The following is a 13,598-nucleotide window of genomic DNA, read 5'->3' as shown; positions in this document are numbered from 1 at the left end:
TTAACATTGTGAGTTACATTTTAGACAATATTGTCAATATTGTTTTTTCTTTTTTCTTTATTTCGCTGAAAATTTAAAAATGAAACCAGAGCAGAACAGATTCTTCGTGCAACAGACAGCGACACTTTTTTATTTTTATAAATTTACTGAATCTGCGTTTTGAACGAATCAGTTTAATTAATGATTCAATGACCCATTCAATAAAGTCGGTCATTTGCTTCATTCCTGAATGAATTGGAACAAATTGGTTGAATGAGTCCCTCATTAAGATTAAGACAGTGACTTGCTGTCACCTACTGGCGGTTTAGTTTCATATCAATTTAAAGAGTTAAAATTAGAAATTTTTTCATATTTAAATTGAATTAAATTTTTGTAGCCTAATTGTAAATGCAGTGCAGATTTATCAGTGCCACTTCTGATGCCATTTTTGTGTCACCTCTGCATTGCTAAGATGGATTTTGTTGGTAATGATTTCATTTGATTGGTATCAGCCCTATACTGTGTAATTATTCTAATTAAATTGAATTTGAATGTTAGAATTTGACACAGGGTGATGCATACATATAAATTAATTAGTTAATAAGAAAAAAAATGCCTTTTATATAGCTAAAATTCCCTTGGAAGTCAGTTTAAGGTGGCAAATATTGCACCTTAATAAGAAATTTAATTTCTGTTACTGCTGTGAACTAACCGCCACATAGAATATGAATAATATGAATGTCTTCGTGGGTCAGCTGTCCACAACAGGCCTAAACCATCCATGGTAGCATCATAGAAACATACTCAGTAAAAAGCTGCTCTTCTGCTTATTAGAGCTTTTTACTTCTATACTACACTACTACAATGATGTCTTTAATAGCATCCATAATTTATTAAATGATTTTGGGAGATGATAAATGAGGACTACTACTAACTTGATCATAAAATAGTATGCACCGTATCCACTAATTATTGGTCACGCTTGGTCAAAATTGCATTGTTGAGAGGGGAAAAAAACTGTGTAAGACACATTTTACCTAGAAATAATGTAAAATTCTGGTAAATTAAATGAAACGTTTACAAACTTAAACAATTCCTTTACATTGAATGGTATTCAGAACAAGAATGAGAAATAGAAGTATAACTAACATTAATTTTATATAGTGGCATTTTTGTTATAAACATTTATTATAAACACCAAACCTAAATTAATTTATTTAAAGCAAAACTGAAACAGAGAGGTAGGCCTATGTGAGCCCACATTTATTTGTATATCACATTTCCCATAATTCATCACAAATCCAAATGTGCTTTAGGGGGTTTAACATTAATTGCATTATATATTTACTTATTATATTCTCGAAAATACAGTATATAGGAGGACCAAATTTACATCACAATTGATAGTCATTTGCAGAGACCCCCAACCTGCAGACTGTTGGCTGCTGTCATCTGCATTCAGAGTTCAGATGTTTTTGACCTGCTTTCATGTTGTTTCTATTCTCTTGATTCTTCTGTTTTCTAAAGGAAAGATAGGTGCTGAAATGTGACTCCTTGTAGCGCTCCTGTTAATAAGGGTGCCTAGATGAAAATGAACTGCTCAGGCCCTGCACACACACTATATGTGAAACATCACTGATCGGAGGCATCAGTTGATATATTGCTAGCTTCACATTGATAGAACATTTGAGAGAATTTAAGATGGACCTGTTTTTGAATAGAACATGCAGTCGCTTAATTTAAAAAAAAAAAAAAAAAAAAAAAAAAAAAAACATTGGGTAGAGTAGCTATTAACAATTGTGATTATATGAGACATTGAATGCTGTAAAAGTTTGAGAAGCACTGAAAGGTCAAAGTTCATTATCAGCACTTTTTTGAATTTCATGGCTTTTATAAGTGTTTTTCTTGTTCATCAAGGTGATGAAGTTGAATTAAAGGCTGAATCCTCTCAGGTGGTGGATGATGACGATGACCCTGAGAATAGGTATAATTTATATTTGCTGTGAATATATATTTTTTTATGTTTTTGCCCATTTAATCACTAAGACTGAGTTTTAAAAATATTATGTAGTGAAAAGTATTAAAGTATTCCTATTATGCTTTTTCAAGTATGACTTTCTGTTGTGTGCTATGTAGCTGTTTGTAAATGTAAATGATCTTCAATTTTCAAAGATCAAAGTATTTCATTGTCTGAGATCAGAAAGTTCATCATCAGTGTTCTGTCAAACTATAACATACACAGACACTGTAAACATACTGTACTATAAAAGAACACATAGGTAATATAAACTTTAACCTCCAAGTGCGATGCACTTACTGCCTCGGATGCAGCTGTTCTAATAACGGACAAAACTCTGGTATTCACTCTATTTGAACTTGATTTTAGTAAAATGTTAATAATATGATGACTCTTGCAAGTGTCTGACATTATAAAGCTACAATACCAACTTTGTATTTTTTAAATAATTCAACACCAAGTTGTCAGTTTTTTAATTCCTGAAAAATAGCAGTTTTGGACATACAAGGTTTCTGCCCGACAGCGACTCCTTCTGCATAAAAAAAAACAGTAACTGTTGGACTTCCTGTTATTGGGCAGAATCCACATTTGTTTTTTCAGTTTTTATTGTTTCCTGGAAATTGAACCCATGATGTTGACATTTGTAGTTAAATTGAAGCACATCATTCTGCATCTGATTAAGATGATCAAACTAGTTACTTTAAAAATAAAAATATCTCAGACTGGACAGTCACATGTTAAAGTTTTTATGGGCTTTTGGCCTAATCTTGTTTCTATCTCTTCTAAAAGAATTGCCAAGAGGATGCTTTTGGCACAGATCAAAGCCAACTATTCATCTGGAGCTGACAGTTCATCTGATGATGAAAACGCAGACAAAGAGGATGGGGATTCGACAAAGAAAGGAAAATCTGGTGCAAAGAAGCAAGAAGGAAGTGGTGAGTTCAGAGTTGGTTCAGATTTAATGCCGTTTGAAGCAGATGTGTTCTTGTCATGTATGAACTATTGATGTTCCGTGCAGAAAAAGAGGAAGAGGATGAAACTTCAGACTCGGGCTCAGATGTTGACGTGAAGAAAGGTGGACGCAGGCACCGTTTGTTGCGTAAGAAATTGACTCTAAGTGAAGGTGACTCTGATGACGAGACTCCAGTCAAAAACAAGAAAGAAACCAAAAAGAGAGGCAGGCGGAAAGGTTGGTGTCAAGTCTAAACATAAGCTGGCACTTCTGACCCCTCTGAATATTGTTGTTGAATGGTTTTAATTGATGTGCGTTTGTGTAGTGGACAGCGACGATTCGGCAGACTCGGACTTTGAGCAGTCGCACTCGGGCTCCAGTGATGCGTCAGTGCTCAGCGAGGCTGTGAGTGAAGACGCGGAGGAAAACAAGAGCAATAAACGCAAAACACGGTAAGGATAGCAGCAGTTCTGTAGTTTGGTTTTTCATCTCGAAGAAGTTTTTTTTTTTTTTTAGTTGAATCTGAAATGAAATGTCAGCTTTAATTTGAAAGACTTTGCATCCATCACCAGCTACGTTTACATAGACACCTTTTGTTATCTGATGAATCCGAATGTAGTGTTTACATGAACGCTAAATAAAGTGATCGGGTTAATGTGCACGCATGTCACAAGCTTCAGATCGGAATTGATTTTTTGATATGCGCACACTGCACAAATATACAGAGTGTCCTGCTGTTTGTGCATACCATTCTCCTACGTTGCTGCTTTCCTTTGTTTTAAAGAGCAGACTTAATATTTATATATTTCGGATCCTAATTAGGAGACGATGAGCACATAAACCATTGTGCCGTGCTACTTTTATTTATCAAGCAGTAAAAATGCCCATTTTTAACAGGTTTGTAGTAAGTACTATTTTGTAGTAAGACAGTGATAGTAAAAGACCAAATTCAGTATAGACCTTATTGATGATATATACTTTATACAGGGAAGCAGATGAACACAATATAAAAGCATCACAAGGTTTCTCGTCAAGCGGTTTGTCCATCAAATACCATTATAAAGAAAACTTGTTGCAGTCATATTCTTGGCATTTCTGCTTGCCCTTATGTACAGTAGTAATGTTATGTTAATCAAAGTTGTCCTAAAAAGAAGGTTTTATGACAACTTTGATGAAAGGTTTTTATCCGCTTCAAATGTTGACTACTATAGTATGCATCATCAAAAAGGTGAAAACTGAATTATGGGTTTAGTCTATCCACCTTATTTTTCAATACGGAAATAAGGTAAACATACCCTTAATATCACTGTTTTAGTACATTAAGGCACTTGAAGGATTAAGCATCTTTAGCCTGGCATCGTTCACTCTCCGCCTATGCTGCGTGATTAGCCCTTTAAACACAGATTAACTACGTAGAAAGACCATTAGAATTAAAGTTTTAAGTCTTAAAGTTTTCAGTGGTGCAACACATCTCAATTTAAAATAAAACCCAGTTCAACAAGTCCTTGATTAGCATTAAACTTTGCTTGCTAATCCTTATTGGTTCAACCCACCATAAGTGTTTTTCACATAAGCATTTTAGAACATCCTGCTGATTTTAGTGATTGAAATACTGCAGCAGGTGCTGTAGGCTGTATGGATCTCAAGTGCCCAAAACTTGCATCTTGTTCACACATTTTTGTTTTTAAGATGGAAAGTTGACCGGCTTATGCTGCAGTTCTATGGCTCTTTTGCCCTGCAGTGCTCTGCGACAGTCACATCACTGAAAACTATGACTGGTTACATTTTGACTTTTTTTATTCCGACTGTGCTACTAGTCCGATTACAATCAGATTGTTAGGGTCCATGTAAGTGCAGCTAATTTTCAGCGCTATTAGAAAACCATCCTTTTGTTAGCCATGGCTATCGACACATTGTTTCTCCCAGGGCTGCATGTTAGAGGTGCTTGTCCCATATTTATAAACTAATACAGAAAACAAAGTGGTATCCAGAATTCTCTTCCATGAGGCTGTTGTGCACATTACACTACAGCAGCACCATCTAGATGATAAATGGATAGTTCACCCAAAAATAAAAAATTCTGTCATTTACTCTTCTATCATCATCTTACTTTGGTTGGATAACCAGTTGATGGTTGTACTTCCATCATATTTATACAGTCTTCAAAATTTCTTCTTCTGTGTTCAGCAGAAGAAAGAAATTCATACAAGTTTGGAACAACTTGAGGGTGAGTAAATGATGACAGAATTTTCATTTTTGGGTAAACCATCCCCTTAATGTCCGTCACCTGACCCCAGTGCAGCTGAAACAAAGAGGAACTCTATTTCTGCAGGCCTGGCAGAGCATCACGAGGGAAATGCTTCCCTTTTGACGACATCTATGTTTTACAGTTAGTGCACAAGACTTACAACCCAGACCTAGATATGTTCACTGAATGCATTTATTATTGTGTATATTTAGGCCTACACTAACATAAATACCTGGTCATTGTGCATTTGAAATTCTACTGACATATTTCCATCTACATTTTTTTGTTTCTCGTAGTGGTGCAGTGTTGTTGTGGGTAGCATTTTATTTTGATGGTCCACTTTAGACATTCTACTAACCATAAATAACTTTGCAACTACGTGTCAACTAGCAGTCAATAGAGTATTAGTAGACTGTCTGCTTAATATCTGCTAACATTATTTTGATGCTCCCAACAGACATTCTACTGACTATAAGTAACTTTGCAACAAACAATGTCATCTTATTTTTCTGACCTGAACCTAACAGTCTACTAATACACTAGTAAGAGTTAGTTGACCTGTTGTTGCAAAGTTACTTATAGTTAGTACAATGTCTAAAGTAAACTAGTGAAAGTGATCGCTGTATTGAGTTTAGCTGTATAGAGTTCATGGCTCTGATCTTTTGTAAGAACCCTCTACTACTAACAAATTCAAACTAGCAGTTTGGGGTCTTTTTTTTTTTTTTAATTCAGCAAGGATCTTTAAATTGGTCAAATGACAGTAAATGATAGTAAATTCATAATGTTACAAAAAGATTTCGGTAACATTTTATACTAAGGTCTCAATAGCTAATGTTAGTTAATGCATTAACTAATAACGAGCAATACTTTTGTTACAGTATTTAATAATCGTTGTTCTTGTTCGTTAATTAAAATACAGTTGTTTTTTTGTAAGTTCATGTTAGCTCAGGTCCATTAAAAAATATTAAAGGATAAAACTTTTTAATTTTAAAAATATATTAGTAAATGTTGAAATTATCATTACATAAAGTTAATAACTGCTTTAGTTAGAACTAACATTGAAAAATACTTTGAATGTAGTGAAGTAATGTTATCAAATTAAACCTACAAATAATAAAAAGTGTTACCAAAATTTCCATTTAAAAATAAATGCTGTTTTTTGTTTGTTTGTTTTGTTTTTGTTTTTTTTTACTACTTTTTTACTTATCCTGAAAAAAATAAATCTGTTTTCAACATTGATAATAATAAGATTTTTTTCTTTAGCAGCAAATCAGCATATTAGAATGATTTCTGAAGGATTATGTGAAACTAAAGACTGGAGTAATGATGCCTAGCATTCAGCTTTGATCACAGGAATAAATTGCATGTTAAAATATATTACAATAGAAAAGTTATTGTAAATTCTTATAAAATTGCATCAACACAGTTTTTACTGTGTTTTTGATCAAATAAATACAGCCTTGGTGTGCAGAAGAGACATCATTCAAAAACATGACATTGACTCCAAACATTTAATGGTAATGCATGTTTTAAGCGTTTAGTCTCAAATCAAATATGCAAATAAAAAATGATATCTCTGGCCACAATCTTAATTATTATGGATTGTTAATCATGGTTTTTAAAGGGATACTCCACCGTTTTTTCATATTAAACTTATTCCCTTAACTAAGACGAGTTGATACATACCTCTCTCGTCTCAGTGCGTGCACTAAATCACTCTGTCTTGCGGCGAAACTTTGTTAGCACTTAGCATAGCCCAGTTCATTCAATAGGGGCCAAGCAGAGAAGCTACCAAACACCTCCACGTTTTCCCTATTTAAATACAGTTACTCAAGTAGTGTAACTCGACCTAGGACGGTGACACAAAACAAAACGTTGCGCTTTTCTAAGCGTGTAAAATGGATATTGTATGGCGGAATACCATAGCAAGTGCTCGGGAGCACTTTGACTTGGCGCAGTAATATCTTCACTCGTGAAAACTCCTCTCACCGGCCCCCGCTCCCTCTCCTCCTCCCTCTCATTTCCGTCAATAGAACCAACGTGACTTACAGTAGAGGGAGCGGGGGCCATGAAGATATTACTGCGCCAAGTCAAAGTGCTCCTGAGCACTTGCTATGGTATTCCGCCATACAATATAGTTATCCATTTTACACGCTTAGAAAAGCGCAACGTTTTGTTTTGTGTCACCGTCCTAGGTCGAGTTACACTACTTGAGTAACTGTATTTAAATAGGGAAAACGTGGAGGTGTTTGGTAGCTTCTCTGCTTGGCCCCTATTGAATGAACTGGGCTAAGCTAAGTGCTAACAAAGATTCGCCGCAAGACAGAGCGATTTAGTGCACGCACTGAGACGAGAGAGGTATGTATCAACTCGTCTTAGTTAAGGGAATAACATAGTTTAATATGAAAAAACGGTGGAGTATCCCTTTAATGCATATTTTTTAAGATAAATGAATCTATTAGTGTTCTCTGGGTTAAACAAAACTTACCGAACATGTTCTGGTAACACATGTAGGTCGTCCAGAAAAGCAGCCAAAGATGGTGAGAGAAGTTACCAGAAAGAGAAGAAAAAACGACGTCGCATTAAGGTTCAGGACTCCTCATCCAGCGGCAAGGTACTATACAGTACAGATCTATTTCAGCACGATGAATAAAGTGTTGATGTCTTTATGTGAAGTATGTTTGATTTGTCTGTTCTACAGAGTGGAGAGGAAGAGGATGGAGATGGTGATGGTGAAGGGGATGACAAAGGAACACCCAAAAATCGCAAGAAGATCCGCAAGATCATTAAAGATGACAATCTGCGGACAGAGACCCGAGATGCTCTGAAAGAGGAAGAGGAGAGGAGGAAACGCATTGCTGAGAGGGAGCGGTTGAGGGAGAAACTACGAGAGGTAAAAATCTAAGATGCAAATATTTAGAGCTCAGCATCGTGAAACTGTTTTGCTGTATTGTAGATTTCATCTTGTTCAGAAAACTCAAAGCTGGTGCTCTTTGGTTTCAGACTATTGTGGTGGAGGAGTCATCACAGGTCACGTGTCCCATCACCACAAAACTGGTGCTCGATGAGGATGAGGAGACCAAGGAGCCACTAGTGCAGGTTCACAGGAACCTGGTGACCAAACTTAAACCCCATCAGGTTGATGGTGAGTCAGCAGTCGCCTTATTTTTTTTAAGTGCTAGAAATAAGTAACCAGAAAATAATGCAACACACACACACATATATATTATCAATGTTTCAAGTAATCATAAAATAAATATTGACCTCATTTCTTTCTTATTAAATGTTTATGTTCTTTTAAATGATTTTTTAATAAGAAAACAACTTTCTGCTCTAAAACTTTTTTGGGTTGGCGAAACCAAGGCTGCAATGGCCCCCAAAAAATTATATACCAAAATGTCACAAAAAAAAAGGCAGCGGCTATTTGCACCAAGTATAAATAGCAACTAGATTTTGTTTACACTATGTAAAAATAGCATTATTTTCTTAGTATTGTACATTAAACTGTATGCAATTATAACAAAGTAAATTATTTATTAAAATTATTTATTAAATGGATGCTGCATTTTTGGTGGATTCGAACTCTGGTTGATTTGCGTCAAAACTTACTGTCATGTGCCTTATCCCTAAACTTTTGCTACTTTCGATAATCTTGCAACTTCCATAATTTTGTCTGGCCCAACCAGATGTCAGTGGGTGGAGTAAGGGTAAATAGGAGAAAAAAACCTCCATAAATCTTTACACAGAAATGTGTCTTGTTTCAGAAGTTAAATGTGTCAACTACTTATTTTATTTATTCATTTAATTTTACTCATTTTATCTTTTGGGGTTAATTTTTTTTTTTTTTTTTTTAATGTCATGCATTCTTTAATTTTCAAAATATAAAAAAAAAAAAAGTAGTAATCCACACACTAAGATCCATTGAGAAAATGTTTTAATGAAGATGCTCATTTAAAGTAACAGCAAAGGTTTACTTCCTCATAGCTGTATAGCTAATTGGTGCAGGAGTTTTGCATATTTAATTGTTTTTAGTCCATCATAGTGTCCTTTTCTAAGTAGAGGAAACATGGAAAAACACAGACGCCAAGTGATGTTTTGTGTTTGTTCTGTTTGCAGGTGTGCAGTTTGTGTGGGACTGCTGCTGTGAGTCAGTGAAGAAAGTAGAGAAGTCTTCTGGTTCTGGCTGTATTCTGGCCCACTGCATGGGTCTGGGCAAAACCCTCCAGGTAAATGTGTTATTTATTTATTTATTTATTTAATATTATAATTATTTCTTTGGAACCATTTTATTATAATACCATGTTATGAACAGCTTTAAATGATATTTGTTTTTTGATTATGCTGTGGCTGCATTGCAAATGTGACTCTGCCATTCTCTCTGCGTCCTGCAGGTGGTGACATTTCTCCACACTGTGCTGCTGTGCGAGAAACTGAACTTCAGCACAGCTCTGGTGGTGTGTCCACTCAACACTGTGCTCAACTGGCTCAATGAGTTTGAGAAGTGGCAAGAAGGCTTGAAGGACGAGGAGAGTTTAGAGGTAGAGATTTGGTATTGTATCATGTAGATCTTTCCATTTGAAACTCCACACAGAGTATGCTGAAGTATAGCATTTTGAAGTATTGCATGGCTCAATGCTAAGGATTTTTCTACTGGTCCGGTTTTTCCACCTGGCTGGTTTCTTTTCTGTCTTTTGTTTGAATAACATTAAAAACTGACAGCAGTACTGTCCCGAGCAAGCAAGTGAAAGTTCCGTCAATTGGCCTGAGTGTCTTTCACGCTGGTCCTGGGCCATCAGACAATCCTTATTGTTGAGCCCTGTATTGTATAATGAATGTCACAAATAAATACAAATTTATATTGAAGTGTCCATATTGTATGTGATATGTGGACTTTAGGAAAGTTAAAAAAAAAAAAAAAAAAAAGGGGGAAAATGTTTTAATTAAATTAGGTGTTTTTGCTGCTGGTACTTTAAGATATGTGCAAATGAACTTTTGCGACTGGCTGACCTCAGTGTGCTTGCGTAATTAACATTATAATTCATTGGGGTGTCATGCACAAGCATTATTAAATTATAATTCAATTAAACATGTTAAAAGTTATACTAAGTAAATTTTGGCCCTCTAACTGTATGCATTTTGCGTTGATGCCTTTTCCTCTGGTTTTCAGGTTACCGAGCTGGCCACAGTGAAGAGACCTCAGGAGAGAGCGTACGCTTTACAGCGCTGGCAAGAAGATGGTGGCGTCATGATCATAGGCTACGAGATGTACCGCAACCTCACGCAAGGACGAAACATCAAGAGCAAGAAGCTGAAAGAAACCTTTCAGAAAACTCTAGTTGATCCAGGTGAAGTTACTGCATTGGCAAAGTGAAATATCAACTGGTAGAAATGTTCAAATTGTGATTTGCAGTCCTGGAAAAAAAAAAAAAAAAAAAAAACATTTAAGTGAATAAAACTGACACGCTGCTGTAAAATGTTTAATTTACTAGAACTTTTTTTCTTTATGAAGGAATTCTCTAAAAAATATTTTTAGAAATCCTTATCCAGCAAGCATGAACAATTGGCAAACCATTGTAAATGTGTTGGTCAGAAGCTGTGGCAGCACTGCCTGTGACCACCACACACATTTAGATAATGGAAATGAGCTGAATTGGCTAATGTTTTGATGCACAGGTCCAGATTTTGTCATCTGTGATGAGGGTCACATCCTGAAGAACGAAGCATCTGCTGTTTCCAAAGCCATGAACTCCATCAAGACTCGTCGGCGGGTGGTGCTGACGGGAACTCCACTGCAGAACAACCTGATCGAGTGTAAGTAATGCTTAGGGATGTGATGGTACACAAAAATGATGGTTCGGTACGTACCTTTGCAGTCACATTTTCAGTTTTCAGTACAGCGGGGTAAAATTGAAACACAAAATTGCTTCTTTTTTACTTTTGTGGCGGAAGGAGCCAACGACAGACACTGTGGGTGTAGCATCAGGCCTCAGAGAGGCTTTTATTTAAAGGTCCCGTTTTTTGTGGTTTTTTGAAGCTTTGATTGTGTTTATAGTGTGCAATATAACATGTTCATGTTTCGCCTGTAAAAAAACACAGTATTTTTCACATAATTTACTTATCTGTATACCGCGGTTTCCACTGTCATAAAAACGGGCTGATGACTTCCTTGTTCTATGAAGTCCCTCTTTCAGAAATACGTAACAAGTTCTGATTGTGCCAGCGGTTCCTGTGTTGTGATTCGACAGCAGGTTAGCGCTCCTTGACCGGAAAGGTCACGCCTCTTACCATAACTTGTGCTGCACATAGTTTTATATGTGGATTATTGTGGTGTTGTGCCGAATGAACACAAAAGACAATAATTCCCGAGAGACTGAACTCTTTAATCTCCGCAACCAGCGACAGAAAATGTACAACGTTAGCACTCACTCAGAAGAGTACCTCATATGGAAAACAGCCATATACATAAACATAGCCCCCTCTTGTGGCCATTATGTGCACTGCAGTCCAACATTAACTATTGCAGTAACTATACCACAATTATAATTTTCGGGAACCGAGTTAAACATAAATTGTAACCATTGATCTCTAAGTACAGCGTCCCTGGGAAGGCCAAACAAAGGTCATTGGACTGCGGGATGAAAATAACAGCGTTTCGACGACATGGCGTCAAACACACTCTACAAACGCAACTCTTGCTCTTGTCCGTGGGAGCGCAACAAGACCACGCCCCCTTTTTTGTGTATTCCTGTGGGAGGAGGTTAGTCAAACTGTTTTAGTGACGTCATTAAAGAAGGAAGTAGAGGGATGTAGTCCAAACTGGTCGTTCGATGTAGGCGACTTCTGTTAAATAAAATATCTCGCTTGGCATTGAACTTTGAGCTTTAAAATTTTATTTTTATAAGATTATATTTATACTCTGACAACAACATTACACACTAACTAAAGTTTGAAACATGGGATCACGAAGAACGGGATCTTTTAACAGCAATAAAACATTCAAACACACCCACTCCAGTCGGGAACCTAGCGAAGAGCGCCGATTTACAGGACGGGGTTGCGCTGATAATAAAGGAGAGGCAGCCGTTCCACTGTTTATTACAAAGTGTGACGGATCACTGAAAAATCTATGGTTCTGTCTTACATAAAATATCTGTTGTCACTGCTGCAATACTCTTCATACTTCAGTTTATGGTGCTGTTGTAAAAGGGGGAAGTGCTTCCACTTTTGAATGCAAAATATTTTATGAAATATGAAATATTTTTTTAAAATATGCACTCCATCTGTTTGTATGTGATCCGGTGATCATTCAGTGAAGTCTGTGAAGGATTCCTAACTTTTACAGTCAGGGATACAATCTTAAAATGTAATGTGCTGAGGAAAACAGGTCTCAACTGCATTAAACAGCACACACATTTTGCATGAGGGCAAGCTGCTTTAAACTGTAAGCTGAATTTGAAGCACATAATGAAGCATGTCTCGTGTAGGACAACTTGGATCACGCATTTGTTTTTTTTGTTTTTTTCCCACTTATTTTTCAGAAGTATATCAATATAAACGCTAACGTTCCATCATAGGAGAGAAACTGAGTTTCAAATTATGTTAATCACACACAGAAGTTACAAACAAGCAGTGGTTAATTTAATGCTGTATTCGTTTGGTACACATGCCAAACCCAAAAGGCCCATACCGAATATTTGACACTTTTATTCATTTATTTAAGTGTCTGTGGTTTTCAGCCAATGCCATGATCTCTCAACTGCCAAATATCAGCTAACATATTGGTAGATTGTTAGTTCATTTAGTAAAAAGCATTAATATTTTATAGCTTGAGCTTCCAACTGGCCCTAAAAATTCAGTGCCCCTTGTCTCCCAGAAATTGTGATGCAACTAGCTAATCAAATTGGAACCTGTGCTTTCAACCAGCTCCTGAGTACCTGAGTTTGCATTATATCTCAGATAGTCAGTGGATGGTTGTGAAATCTGATGTGGAAAGTATGTCATTCTGAATGTGGAAAGACATCTTTAAACACTTAAATTATGACAGAAATAATTTCTGGGAGTGAAAGTGTCATTTTCTGCCCTCAGATCACTGTATGGTGAACTTCATTAAGGAGAACCTGCTGGGATCAGTGAAAGAGTTCAGAAACCGCTTCATCAACCCCATTCAGAATGGTCAGTGTGCCGACTCCACACTCGCTGATGTTCGTGTCATGAAGAAACGAGCACACATCCTCTATGAGATGCTGGCAGGATGTGTCCAAGTAAGCCAAATCACCACAGCCAATGATGGCTTGAATGTTGTACTTTTATTTATCTCATGTAAAATGATTTTACACAATACCTGTCTATAAGTGATGAGTGAAATAATCAGTGCTTGTTTATGATGGACAGACTTTTAAAAA

General features: G+C 36.4%; 1 protein-coding gene across 2 annotated transcripts in view; it reads left to right on the top strand.

Annotated features, from left to right (window-relative positions):
* Positions 1-13,598, top strand: part of atrx (ATRX chromatin remodeler) — a 52,995-nt gene that overhangs the window by 13,351 nt on the left and 26,046 nt on the right. For both annotated transcript variants that reach the window (XM_067375641.1, XM_067380962.1), the window contains exons 10-21: positions 1,897-1,963; positions 2,786-2,931; positions 3,015-3,185; positions 3,274-3,400; positions 7,711-7,810; positions 7,898-8,089; positions 8,200-8,341; positions 9,313-9,422; positions 9,588-9,734; positions 10,364-10,541; positions 10,870-11,007; positions 13,282-13,457. In XM_067375641.1, coding sequence (XP_067231742.1) covers positions 1,897-1,963; positions 2,786-2,931; positions 3,015-3,185; positions 3,274-3,400; positions 7,711-7,810; positions 7,898-8,089; positions 8,200-8,341; positions 9,313-9,422; positions 9,588-9,734; positions 10,364-10,541; positions 10,870-11,007; positions 13,282-13,457 — 1,694 coding nt within the window. The remainder of the gene's footprint in view (positions 1-1,896; positions 1,964-2,785; positions 2,932-3,014; positions 3,186-3,273; positions 3,401-7,710; positions 7,811-7,897; positions 8,090-8,199; positions 8,342-9,312; positions 9,423-9,587; positions 9,735-10,363; positions 10,542-10,869; positions 11,008-13,281; positions 13,458-13,598) is intronic.

The sequence above is a fragment of the Chanodichthys erythropterus genome, chromosome 1 (genome assembly GCF_024489055.1).
Source record: "Chanodichthys erythropterus isolate Z2021 chromosome 1, ASM2448905v1, whole genome shotgun sequence".
Taxonomy (NCBI): Eukaryota; Metazoa; Chordata; class Actinopteri; order Cypriniformes; family Xenocyprididae; genus Chanodichthys; species Chanodichthys erythropterus.
Note: the sequence above shows the minus strand (reverse complement) of the source record. Positions and strands in the feature narration are given on the sequence as shown.